This window comes from Xenopus laevis, chromosome 5S (genome assembly GCF_017654675.1).
Source record: "Xenopus laevis strain J_2021 chromosome 5S, Xenopus_laevis_v10.1, whole genome shotgun sequence".
Taxonomy (NCBI): domain Eukaryota; kingdom Metazoa; phylum Chordata; class Amphibia; order Anura; family Pipidae; genus Xenopus; species Xenopus laevis.
In genome coordinates this window covers 47,450,970-47,464,863 of record NC_054380.1, presented here as the reverse complement: position 1 = coordinate 47,464,863, position 13,894 = coordinate 47,450,970, and the positions used below count along the sequence as shown (strand labels likewise).

At 36.4% G+C, this 13,894-nt stretch overlaps 1 protein-coding gene across 2 annotated transcripts in view; it reads left to right on the top strand.

The window, feature by feature from the left end:
* arfgef3.S (ARFGEF family member 3 S homeolog) overlaps positions 1 to 13,893 on the top strand; it is a 175,335-nt gene extending 161,442 nt beyond the window's left edge. The window contains exons 30-35 of one of the 2 annotated variants that reach the window (XM_041564498.1): positions 776 to 878; positions 2,427 to 2,558; positions 5,447 to 5,577; positions 8,039 to 8,047; positions 10,481 to 11,684; positions 12,956 to 13,893. In XM_041564498.1, coding sequence (XP_041420432.1) covers positions 776 to 878; positions 2,427 to 2,558; positions 5,447 to 5,577; positions 8,039 to 8,047; positions 10,481 to 11,684; positions 12,956 to 13,147 — 1,771 coding nt within the window. In that variant the 3' untranslated portion in view covers positions 13,148 to 13,893. The remainder of the gene's footprint in view (positions 1 to 775; positions 879 to 2,426; positions 2,559 to 5,446; positions 5,578 to 8,038; positions 8,048 to 10,480; positions 11,685 to 12,955) is intronic. The other variant, XM_018265297.2, reaches the window with a different exon arrangement.
* The last annotated feature ends 1 nt before the right edge of the window (position 13,894 follows it).

Below are 13,894 nucleotides of genomic sequence, written 5' to 3'. Positions count from 1 at the left end.
GAAGAGAGCCTTCCTGCATAATATCTGCAAACTTCACTATGTAAAATACAACTTAACAGTAACATAAAAAAATTTGTTTCTACTTAACGAAAAAGTCTTTATTAAGAAATAACTTGCCTGTAAGTAAGTTATAATAACTTAGCTGTTGAGACCTGTGGACAACGACAATCTACATATTATATATTTATCTAATCGATTAGTGCTTTTTAATTTTCATAATAGGTAGCACTGCTATGCAGTGCTTGACTGCACAGCCCTTTGCTCTCATTTCAAACATTGCAAATGATTAAGGCCACAATTTGAGGCCAGCATATGGAACATTACAACTTTATGTACTCTATATCATTAATGTGCTTGTCATAAGTTATTACAAACATTAGAGTGAGGCTGCAATTTACACAGTTGGACTATACATTGCCAAGTCATACTCATTGGCAATTAATTTATAGTATGCATGTTTACTAATCCAAAGAGAGCATATATTTTTATATTTATATTTATAGAAACTAATTCAAGTATTTTATATAAAATAAATGCCACATTACTGTATATTATTGGAGTACTGCATGCAATAGACATGCTTACCAGTATAGGAGCCGCTTCTAAATTGCTGCTTTCTATTGGGTCACATTGAATACCCAAACGTTGCAAGGAAATAGTCTCTTAGAGTGTAATTTTGAATAGAAATATACTTTTCTGCTTTAGACAACCACCAGTCAGTTAGTAAGCACCATGTCATACTGTGCTTACATTTTTGTTTGCATTTTATATTTAGATATGTTTTGGTAACAGCAGGACCAGTTTTTACAGAGGAGATGTGGAGGCTGGCTTGCTGTGCTCTGCAAGATGCATTTTCTGCCACACTGGAACCAATGAAGGTAAAATTGCTATATCTTTATATAAATAGGTACAATTTTAAAAGCAAAATTATACATATTACATATTTCTTTTGAAGTTGTTCATTAGGAACCACAATCTCAGGCCTTTATTTTCACAATCAGGGCTTATCAGTTTCATTTTTTTCACCCAAACCTTGCATACTTTTTATAATAAATACTCAGGCCCTTCTTAAACATTGTTTCTATAATTACATAAGAACAATGCATTTATTCTGCTGTTTAAATCAGCTGTTTTGAAGAAGTTGCAGAGCTCCTGCTTAGTATGAGGTTCAAGGAATTAAGTACATTATTTGGTCTTACCACATTTGCAGGCAGGTTCCACAATTGAAATTGACATATTTTTGAAAACCCTGTACTAAAGAAGTACATTGTAAGTGAATCCTTCTACACACTAAGGGGCTGATTCATTAAGGGTCGAATATCGAGGGTTAATTAACCCTCGATATTCGACTAGGAATTGAAATCCTTCGACTTCGAATATCGAAGGATTTAGCGCAAATACTGCGATCGTACGATCGAAGGATTATTCCTTCGATCGAACGATTAAATCCTTCGAATCGAACGATTTGAAGGATTTAAATCCAACGATTGAAGGAATATCCTTCGATCAAAAAAAGTTAGCCAAGCCTATGGGGACCTTCCCCATAGGCTAACATTGACTTCGGTAGCTTTTAGCTGCCGAAGTAGGGGGTCGAAGTTTTTTTTAAAGAGACAGTACTTCGACTATCGAATGGTCGAATAGTCGAACGATTTTTAGTTCGAATCCTTCGATTCGTAGTCGAAGGTCGAAGTAGCCCATTCGATGGTCGAAGTAGCCCAAAAAATACTTCGAAACTCGAAGTTTTTTTACTTTGAATCCTTCACTCGAATTTAGTGAATCGGCCCCTAAACCTATTTATTATTTTTACTTATTTAGCTCCAACATATGTTGCAGTGCTTTACAGAGATTATACCTCACCTGCATCAGTCTTTGCCCCGGGGCAGCATACATTCCCTATCACATTCACACAAACTAGGTTCATCTTTATCAGGAGTCAGTTAACCTGTTTGTATGCTTTTGGAGTGCAACTCAGAGGCATATCCTGCCTAGTAATCTGTTGAATGGATCTGTTGTGCAAATTAGGTGGAATATAGCAATAGTCCAGCCTATTAACTATTTAATTTGATGAGTCAGGGCCGGAACTAGGAGTAGGCAGAGTAGGCACGTGCCTAGGGCGCAAAGTACCTTCTCTGACGCCTACCCCATGTCTGGTCCCCTCTCTCCCTGACTGTCTGATCAATTCCCTGACTATTTGTGGTTCCGCACATGCACTTTTCGATTTGCGCATGCGTGCTCCCAGCCAGCGCGACCAGCCAGGTTGCCTAAGCCCGGTTCTGTGATGAGTAAAAGAGCTTTTACGCATAAACAATTGTAGGCTAGAGATTCCACTAGCCTAATGGTAAATAGATTAGTGGAGTTCTGAGCAAGTTAGTTTAATGCTTATTTTACTTGAACATTTCTGTTTTTTCTTTCTCATCTCTCTGTAGAAGCTATTGGGCTATTTCCACAGTGGCTCAGAGAGCTTTTCTGGAGATGCATGTGAGGTAAAAGTGGCAGCACCTTCTCTCTCACCCAATGCAGAGGCAGAATACTGGCGAATTCGGGCCATGACTCAGCAGGTTTGTGAAAAGTTTCTTTATAATGTGTATTCATAGTAATTGATAAAAGACATACTTACAGACCGGTGAAAGAAACTGAAGCAAACAAACCAACACTAAAGGATAAGTATTTTTTTTAAGTGTTCTTTTAAACAAAGGCTCCCCAATAATAAATCTTTCTGTAATTTGGATCTTCAAATTAGTCTACTAGAAAATCATGTAAACATTAGATAAACCCACTAACCTGCTTTTGCTTCCAATAAGGATTAATTAAATCTTAGTTTGGATCAAGTACAAGGTACTGCTTTATTATTACAGAGAAAAAGGAAATCATTTTTACAAATTTGGATTATTGTGGGAGACAACCTTTCCGTAATTTGGAGCTTTCTGGATAATGGATTTCCGTATTATGGATCCCATATCTGTATATGCGTAACTACTGTGGTTAAAGCTTTTTTGTGTCTTAGGTGCTAAATAGCAAAGTTTGGTGTGCTCTTACGTTTATAGAAAATTTGCCATGAGCTTCTTTACTTTTCTTCTTTACTGCAATTAGATTCCCTCAGTTTGTGGTGGGTGGGGTTTGGTTAGTCACACCTGAACGTGTGTACCTGACTGTATAAATATAGCCCCTGGGACTCCAGTGAAGATTCTAAGATTAAGGTTTTCCAATGTAATTTGTTCTAAATTTTTGCCCATGCCTCGTGTTTAGGAAAACAGAGGGAGCTTCGTAGAACACTGGGCTGATTTTTCCTTGGGGTACAACATATATAGTTGTTATAGATTGCACCTCAATGGAAGGGCGTACACTGTGCTGGGAGAAAAAATGGATAAGAGATGTGAGTGTGTGTAAGTATGGGTGCTTGGTTTCATTTGGAGGGGTTGAACTTGATGGACTTCGGTCTTTTTTTCAGCCCTTAATTATGTAAGCATATAAGACATGTCTATTATGATTAAGCCTTTTAAACCCAACCTGAGAACTGGATGTCCTCATATATATTGGAAAGATCTATTGATCATTTAAGCATAAAATAGTTTTTTTTGCATGATCCCCATATATCTTTATACATACAGTAGTTCTACTGTCTTTAAGGCCCTATTCTCCAGTATAAACATTGCTGGTTGAGCCAACCTTGCTTCATAACAGACCTCCCATATGCTTTGTAAGCTTAGTCACTGTTCTTTGGATGTTTTGTGTTTTTGTAATATCTCCTTTGAGCAATGAATACCATAACTGCACTGCATCTAGATGGCCTTGGGTCTTTCTCCATCAAGCATTTGCCTTATGTTGTTCCATAAAATTTCTTTAAATTCCAGGTGCATATACTTGGTTTTATAAGCATTGGACTGTATCTCTTATTTAGCTGCTTAGATTGCCAACTTTCCAAGATCCCTTTGAAAAAATAACACATCCTGTGTGAATTTTTTTGGCTTGTATAGCTTGCAAAGTCATCCATTGACAAATTAAATAAAAGTTGACCCAATACTGAATTCTGCAGCACCCCACTAAAAACCCTATGCCAAGTACTGAATTGACAATCACTGGATCATTTCTTCAGTGCTACATTGAGCTAAAAATCACATTAGGTCATAATTATCAGCTTTCTCCTAATCCACTGGTACCATATGAGATGAGAAAAATCAGCCTGACTAAAAGTAAACTACTCTGTCAAATGAACCCTGAAACTTTGTGTACACCAAAAAAAATAACTGGTTAAGCAAATTTGCTTTTTCAGAGTCCCTTGTAACCAAACTGCAGGGCCAGAACTAGGGGTAGGCAGAAGAAGCACATGTCTAGGGCACAGCTGGGGAGGAGGTCTGCCATGAAGAAAGGCTGGCCCACTTGGCAATGTTTGTATTGGAGAATAGGTCCTTAATAGGTGACATGATAACTGTGAAAAGCTATAAATGGATCACACAATAAACTCTTTGATGCTTCAGTCACCAGTAGATTCTTCCAATATATATGAGGGCATCAAATGAAATTAGGAGAAAACATTTTCCATGTTAGGGTGCAAAAAAAGGTTTTAGGCACATACCTCTTCTGTCTGCGTACCCTCAGTCCAGACCCCTGTGCCCACACCAGCCATTTGTCCCTTGCTCCTTGACACTCGCGCAGTCATCATGTGTGCTCACTTATGGGGGAGGGTTGGTGGGTTTGCAGGCTGGGTAGGCGCCCACCTGGCTTGGGCTGGCACTGCCAAATTGTTTTAAGTTTCAAAATGTAAAAACAAACTACAGGAATGGGACCTATTATCCAGAATGCTGGGGACCTGGGGCTTTCCAGATAATAAGTATTTCTGTAATTTGGATCTTCATACCTTAAGACTACTAGAAAATCATGTAAATATTAAATAAACTGAATAAACTGGTTTTGCCTCCAATAAGAATTAATTGTATCCTAGTTGGGATCAAGTACAAAGTGCTGTTTTATTAATACAGAGAAAAGGGAAATCATTTTTAAAGATTTTGGATTATTTGATTATAATGGAGTATGTATTCTGGATAATGGGTTTCCGGATAACGGATCCCATACCTGTACCATTAAACTCCTTAGATCTGGTGTAAAGCACACTGGCCATACTGGCTATCTGCAGATTACTGTTTGCTTTTGAATCTGAGCTGAATGCTGAGGATCAATTGCATAAACTATTATAGGTTTTCTAAAGCAAACACATAACTTTTACCAATGCAGGGCAACAGTACATTAAATTTTAATTACTTTAAAACATCTTCTTTTTTGGTGTTACTATTACTTTAAAACCCCCATTATTAAGAAGTTCACCATACTAGCAGCCTTATGTATTTGCAGCAATAGCTGAGCCTCTTCTTTACTTACTTACTTTGGTGTCTATTGTATATTCATATACTCAATGAATTAATCTCTTGGTATTTTCTTTTCACCTATGCAGGTGTTCATGCTTGATGCACAGTGCTCACCAAAGACACCAAATAACAAGGAAGGCTTTGATCATGCCCAGTCATGTGTTCTTATTATTGAGTTGCCTCCTGATGAGAAACCTAACGGTCACACCCAAAAAAGGTACACTTAAAACACTTTATATTTTGTATATTGTGTTTAAAAAAGATCTTCAACAGCATAAACTGCTAAGTACAGCAGATGTAGCAAAAGGTATAAGGAACATTCATCTGTGGTGTACATGCTATGAATCTTCATCTGTCCCTAATCTACAACTCCATTATTCTTAGCCAGCATCATTTTTTTAATAAAATATTTCAAGTGCAATTTGTGGACTTCTTATTTTCAATTGTGATCTTATTGAAGACAATGACAAAGAATAAAATGAAAAGATTGAGGGGCACTATATATATATATATATATATAATATATATATATATATATATATATATATATATATATATATATATATATATATATATATATATATATATATATATATATATATAGAAATTAAAAAAAGCCAGCTTGTTAGGAAAAGAGTCATCTGGTCTAAGAGAAACGGCCATCTGGTCTAAGATCCTTATGGCTCCCAGTCTTCTTGGTTCAATGTGTAACACCAGTCACCTGACTATATAATAACACCAGTTGTGGGCCTATAAATTATCCTCTCACCCTGAGTTTTCATTGTGCATGTATTGCCTAAAAAAGTGCAGATCAAGCCCCAAGTTTTTTTAAACTATGGGTTGAATTCTCCTTTAAGATTGAGAGGCAACACCTAAATACATGAGAAAATTAACCTTTGTTTGAAGCAGCTTAGGTAGTTCTTCACAGTGAGGTCCTTGGTTTGTGAAATGCTCTGGCAGTAGATGTTGTTATGGCATATTATTTATGGCTTTAAGAATGGCTTGGATTACTTCTTGGATAAGCATAATTTTCAAGGCTACTTTGATATTAAGATTACAGTTTGTTTGGTTTAAGTATCAGTATATATAGTTGATGTGATAGGTTTGTTTATATGTGATACATGTGCACTGAGGTTTTGGAGGAAGTTGACTTAAAATCCCCCTAACTAAGGTTTGCCAAAAACTAGTTTAAAATCTCCTCCATCCTTTCCTCCATCATCATTGAGGCACAGCCCATCCCTGCAAAGACCTTTAGTAGATGGAAAATTCAGTTGCAGTTATCTAGAGATTGAGAGAGCATACTTACTTTAAAACATATTATATTGGGTGCAGAGTAGTCAAAACATTCTTCCAGAGGTTAAGTATATTCTGTAGAAAAAGCATTACTGTAGCACTTCAGCTTATTTAGGTCACAAACAGGCAACGTTTCAAGCCATGTATTGCCCTTTAATAAACTTCAGGCCTCTGGCTTATAAAGGGCAATACAAGACCCAAAATATTGCCTGTATGTGAACTAAGTGAGGAAACTCCATGAGTGGCCTTTCCAAAATAAAAAATAAAAAGTTAGCTGAGATATTTTTCCCCAAGTGGGCTTTCTTAAATAAGAAAAAGTTTGGCATGAGTTCCTTAGCTCATGCATGGTTTCCTTCTTTCAGTAATAAATCAGCTCTTAAGCAACATTTTGTTATGCTCCCTTTGCCTTCCTAACAAAGCATTTGGCATTGGTAATGTCTCTGAGATAATCACCCTAGAAGTTTTTGCCTTCAGCTTTTCATCTAGTTTTTGTAAATCATTCGTGTTGTTCACCTTTGAGTTAACTGTTAGTATTATGTAAAGAGTGATATTCTGATAATTTGCAATCGGTTTTCATTTTTTATTATTTGTGTTTTTTTGCGTTATTTAGCTTTTTATTTAGCTTTTTATTCAGCACCTTTCCAGTTTGCAACTTCAGCAATCTAGTTGCTAGGGTCCAAATTACCCTAGCAACCATGTACTGCCTTAAATAAGAGACTGGGATATGAATAGGAGAGGGCCTGAATAGAAAGATGAGTAATAAAAAGTAGGAATAATATATTTGTAGCCTTACAGAACATTTGTTTTTAGATGAGGTCACTGACCCAATTGCAGAAAAATTGGAAGGTAACCAGATAATGGCTCCCTGGTACATATAAGAACAGCACTCAATAGTAAAAACCCATGTTACACTGAGTAGTAGAAACAATAGCCTGCCTGAAAGCAGTTCCATTGTAAAGTGCTGACTTTTTCTGAAAGCACATGACAACTAAAAAAAAATACACTTGTTGGGTTAGGAATTAAATTGTATATGAGAGAGTGAATTATTTACAGTGTAAACAGTGTCATTTAGAAATAAAACCACCATAAAAATCATGACAGAATTACGTACGATGTTATGTGTGATATGACAAAAAAGTAGACATTTTTTTTTTTTTTTTTTTACTGTGATACATCTCTGACAGTCACTATTACTTGATGAAAGGTTTCCATTATAACTAAAGTGAATGGATGGTTAGTGGTGTTTGTATTATCTCCCTCTTTGTAACCTACTGAATACTCCATTGAAAGGAGTTGTGTTGACAGTCGGCTCACTTCTAATTAACTTTTAATTATTTTCTATTTTCCTTTTCCTGCTTATTATTTAATGCTGTCTTTCTAATCAGGAAGCTGGGGTAAGATGCTTATTTCTACTGCTACTCTATAATACTCGCATAATCTGCATATTCTACTACTGTATTTGTTGCATGCATTAATTGCTGGTATAAACATGTCATATTCTTTATTCTATTAACTCTGTGTTCTAGTGGTAGAGTGAAATGAAATGCTCAAATTGCTGTTTATTACAACAATTAAATAACACAAAGTACAAACAAATTATAGGTATAAGAGGTAAACCTATTTAATGTAGGTTATTTGATTGTATCCTGACCTTTATGTTAGCTGGTTTTACGCTTGGGGGGCCAGAATAACCCAAGAATTCAGTAGTCCCCTTTATACAGTGCATACTTTCTGCCTAAAAGTGCCGCTGATTAAGAGACTTTGTCTCTTTATAGCTTACTCTATGCTTTGTCATAGGAAAGGCTGGTCAGTCCAAAGATGTCATATAGGCTAATGTTAGCCCGGTTTGAACCAGTTACAATTATCAGCAGAATAATACACAGCAGAATACAATACTATCATTCTTAGGATAGGACGTAATCCCCCTCCTTTCATTTTAACACATAGAGATATATTTTTAACACATAGAGATATATTTATTAACATTGGAGATAAATATCACTGGTGATGTTGCCCATAGCAAAAATCGAATTGCTGATTGGTTGCTATGGGCAACGTCACTGGTGATGTTTGTCTCCAATGTTAATAAATACACCTCACAGTAACAGTTGACCCCAGGGCTGGAACTAGGGGGTAGGCAGAAGAGGCACATGCCTAGGGTGCAATAACTGGGGGGGGGGGTTGCTGGCCAGATACCTCTTGAAAAGTTTTCTGCCTACCTCTAGTCTGGGGTCTCTTGCTGCCGCTGGCTCTCCGCAACTCTGCTCGCTCCCCCCTGTGACATCACCTGTACCCACGCGCACATTTGTGTGAGCGTGCTTGGGGGGGCAAGGTGGGGAGAAAGCTGCATTTTAAAGATGTTCCATTTGCCTTCTGTGTTAACTCTGTGAATAGACTTTCTCAGTTTGCAAATTTTAGAATTAATGTTTTAGTCTCTCCCTTATATACATAAACTCAAAAAAATCTCTATTTGATACTATACTATTCCCTAAATGCTCACCACACAAGTGCTAGAGTTCTAGGCCCTGTATGTTGTTTGTGTGTGTGTGTGTGTGTGTGTGTGTGTGTGTGTGTGTGTGTGTGTGTGTGTGTGTGTGTGTGTGTGTGTGTGTGTGTGTGTGTGTGTGTGTGTGTGTGTGTGTGTGTGTGTGTGTGTGTGTGTGTGTGTGTGTGTGTGTGTGTGTGTGTGTGTGTGTGTGTGTGTGTGTGTGTATATATATATATGGAAAGAAGATCAGCACTCACTGTAGTTTTGGTGAATTCGTGTTGATTTATTTGTCAAAAATCACATCTTGACAAATAAATCAACACGAATTCACCAAAACTACAGTGAGTGCTGATCTTCTTTCCATATACATGAACCACATTTGGATCGAGCACCACTGGCTTTACTTTTTGGTTTGTGTGCGGGCACTGTGGGACTTCATATATATATATATATATATATATATATATATATATATATATATATATATATATATATATATATATATATATTAAATCTGGATACTAATATAGTTACTGTATTTAAAAATAATGTACAAATACAGTAACAAACAAAGCAGTTGTATTAATAATATAATAATGTATAATAATAATGTATACCTTCGATATATACTTTCTGCTCTATGTGCATGTCAACATATAAAATCAAAATTGTAATAAAACTGGATACCCATATTTGAGTGTATTTGAAATTTCTGAGCCTAATTTCAGTTTTTTAAACCAGAAATGTGGCTATTCTAGTGCAAGAAAGCACAATTACTCTCTCTGCACTAGTCTCGTGAACCTTCTGAAACTTCCCAGACACCTCCTGGCAAGGTGAACACGTGGGGGAGGGAGCCAGCAGCAAAGAAGGGGGTGAGAATCGCCTCTGCATAGAAAGCAGAATGTTGTCTGGGTTACAGTATGTGTGCAGAAAAAGGAAATTAACTGCATAATAATTTTTTTGATAAGGGATCCCACACCTATTAGTAAGGATAATGTTACATGATTGCAATACCCCCATTTGTTGCAGCTCATTCCACTCTAGTCAAAGGAAGTTGCAGGTATATAAGGGCAGTCAGTGGCAGTTCCTTGGTTGCTGTACCTTTTAGAAATGCCAAAGCCAACAAGTGGGTCAGTTCCCCTTGACTTCTATGTAAAGTACCATAAGTAGCCCTTGTCCATTGGTGGTGGGCCAAGTGCTTCATTTGCTTCTCACTACTTAAGTGAAAGGAATCATGCTAATGTAATGATGGGCTTTTTGCTACTATAAATATATTTCCTCCTCATGAGAATCTTTAGAGATATTGCTTACATTTCTTTCTTTGACTTTTTGTTCACAGTATTCCATTCCGGACAATTGTTGTCAGTTTACTTTCACACCAAGTTCTTCTTCAAAACTTGTACGACATTTTACTGGATGAATTTGTAAAATGCCCGACTAATATCGAAGACAAAACCAGTTCAGTGACAGAAGGCAAAAGTGTGGGCTTCCTCAGATATATCTCAATGCAAAACCTGGCAGTTATTTTTGACCTACTACTGGACTCTTATAGAACAGCAAGGGAGTTTGATGCAAGACCTGGTTTAAAGTGTCTCCTTATGAAGGTTTCTGGTATTGGAGGAGCAGCTAACTTATATCGCCAGTCAGCAATGAGTTTTAATATTTATTTTCAGTCACTGATCTCTGCCTTGCTGACCAACCAGGACTCCATTAATGCAGAGCTCGTGAAAAAGATTCTTTTTGAAGAAGATGAACATAGCACAGACTCTTCACAACAGTGCTCCTCTGAAGATGAAGATATATTTGAGGAAACAGCTCAAGTTAGCCCCCCTAGAGGAAAAGAGAAGAGACAGTGGAGGGCAAGAATCCCATCCCTGAGTGTCCAGCCAGTCAGCAATGCTGATTGGGCGTGGTTAGTGAGAAGACTTCACAAGCTGTGCATGGAAATTTGTAATAACTACATTCAAATGCATCTGGACTTGGAAAATGATGATGTGCCAGGTATTAAAGGAGATCCTTTTTTCATACTGCCTTCATTTCAGTCAGAAACTTCAACACCATCAACAGGTCTGTCAGGAAGAAACACACCTTCAGAGGATGAACGCAACAACATTAAGGACCACACAGAAAATATTTTACCCAAAGCATTTGGATCAGCAGCAGTTTCACACAGTCCCAATGTGGAAAAAAGAGACCAAAGTAAGAAGAAAGAATGGTGGGAGAGTGCTGGAAACAAAATTTATACTATTGCCACTGACAAAACAATAGCCAAACTGATGACAGAGTATAAGAAGAGAAAACAGCAACACAACCTGACTACATTTGTTAAAGATACAAAAATAGATAAGAAGGGTGAAATGTTATCTCCAAGAAAACAGGATCCAATCATGCCTCAAAGACCACAGAATCTTGTCGATCAAACCCAGATAAGACATTCTTTTAGTGCTGGCCCAGAAATTCTGCGCCACGAGAAGCGTTCTCGTTCAGGTTCTACAGTCAGTACATTTAACATTTCAACAAGAGACGCCGAGGCACAAATACAGGTAATGATCTGATCTACTTATCACACACACACCTTTACAGAGATTAAATACAGGCTTTATATCCACAGAGTCAGTACGTAGATTAAACAGGCCACAGAAGATTCTATAACAAATGTGGGCCTCATTTATCTACAATGGAGCAATTTGCCCCTGAGCAGTATCCTATCACAACCAAGCACATTTTTACTCATGTTGTTCTACCAGAAGCAAAATTGTAATCACTGATTCGTTGCTATGGGTTACTGCCCTTTGCTGGTAATTTAAGTCATGGAAGCTTATTTAAAGGTCAGGTTTTAGTGATTTTATCTGTGTTTGAAATGACGACTAAACTCACAAATTCTAAAACCATGATTGTCATTGAATTTATGAAAAGGTCCAAATATAAAAAGTACAAACAAAAAAAGCCCTGAACAATCCAAAAAAAAAAATCTGAATACCACGAAAAAGTTCTAAAAAAATCATAAAACCTCTAACATTCTAAACCCATTATCAATATATTTAAGACAGCGACATTTTGTGCATACTGCTACTAAAAAATGCCTTACCCTTTAAACAAAACAGGGATTGTTTGTCCATATATTGCAATATATTTAAGATGGTGAAATTACCCTAGCAAACCATGCACTGATTTAAATATGTAAATCTCTAACATACTAAAAGTTAACTTAAAGGTGAATCACCCTTGATTTTACATGGATTTTATTTGTGGCAATGTTAAATCCACAAGTCTATACTGCAATATGCAACATTTGTAAGCTTAATTGTCAATTTATATAAGGTTTTCTCATTTGTATTAGTTTTCCTACTGCCAACACTGCACCACAATTAGATAAACCTTGTTTTTTTTTTGTTTTTTTTAATATTTTGATATTTAGGGGCCTATTTATCAATTGTTGGAGTTGAGGGAAAAAAGCAGTTCTCAGAAAAAAAGTCACATCCGCAAAAATAACATTGTTACATTGATTTTAATATGGAGAAAAAACTTGAATGTTTTAATGAACTGGGAAAATAAATAAAGTTGTTAGAGAATATTCCCATCGACTTCTATTGAACCTAGTCAGCTTTTCTGGCAATTTTGTTTGCAGCTTTTTTTTTCTTAAATAAATATTGAATATCCATGGTTCTGGAATATATTCTCGAGTATATTCATCTTTGTGTTTTTCAACGCAGTTTTCCTCAACCTGGAGAAAGTGCAAACTCAATCGTTGATAAATCAGCCCCTACGTAATATACTTCTACCAGCTAATTTAATTGTTTTCCCATCATTACAGGCTTGGACCAATATGATACTGACCATTCTCAATCAAATTCAGATTCTCCCAGACCAGATGTTCGCCGCTCTTCAGCCTGCAGTATTTCCCTGCATCAGTCAGCTAACATGCCATGTGAATGATATTTGTGTGCGTCAGGCAGTCAGGGAATGGCTATGGAGAATTGGCAGGATTTATGATATTATTTTATAAATATATATATATATATATTATATCCTCCTTTTGGGTAAAGAGAAAGTAATTTACATATTTTCTACATATTCTCTATCTATCAATACATCTATCTCATACATCTATTTCCAAATAACTCAAATTTAAGGGTTTTATTACATTTTGTATATAGACATTTATGTATATCCATATATATATCCATATAATAAAAAAATTGGGGCACTCATGGGACTCAAGTGAAATTATCTATTGGTGGTTATCAACGTTTCGGTCCCAGCAAGAGGGCCTACACTCAAGACATCCCACACAAACCCACCAACATAAAATAAATTGTTATATGTGGAATTGATGCTAAAGACAAGCCCCGAATGACATCACAGGTGCATAGGGTATAGGTAATAGGTTATTATACAATTAAAAGTGTTGTAAATACCTCCACGTGTGTAGTAAACACCACAGTTTTTAAGAAACACTTAACAAAGCAATCATATTGCATATTGTGTCACTATGTATAAGTACAGTTAAGATTATGGCCCAGAAGAACAGAGTTAGAATGTAATAGCAGTGAGATCTATGGAAATAACTAAAAAATAAGAGAAGATACAAAATAGAGAAGTAAGCCACCCAGCTCACCTTTGGAGGTTTCTTTCAGCAAAAAATGTTGCCCAATGTAAAGTCTCGATATTATGGGGCAGATTCACTAATTTCTAGTGAAGGATTCGAATGAAAAAAATTCGAATTTCGAAGTATTTTTTGGGTACTTCGACC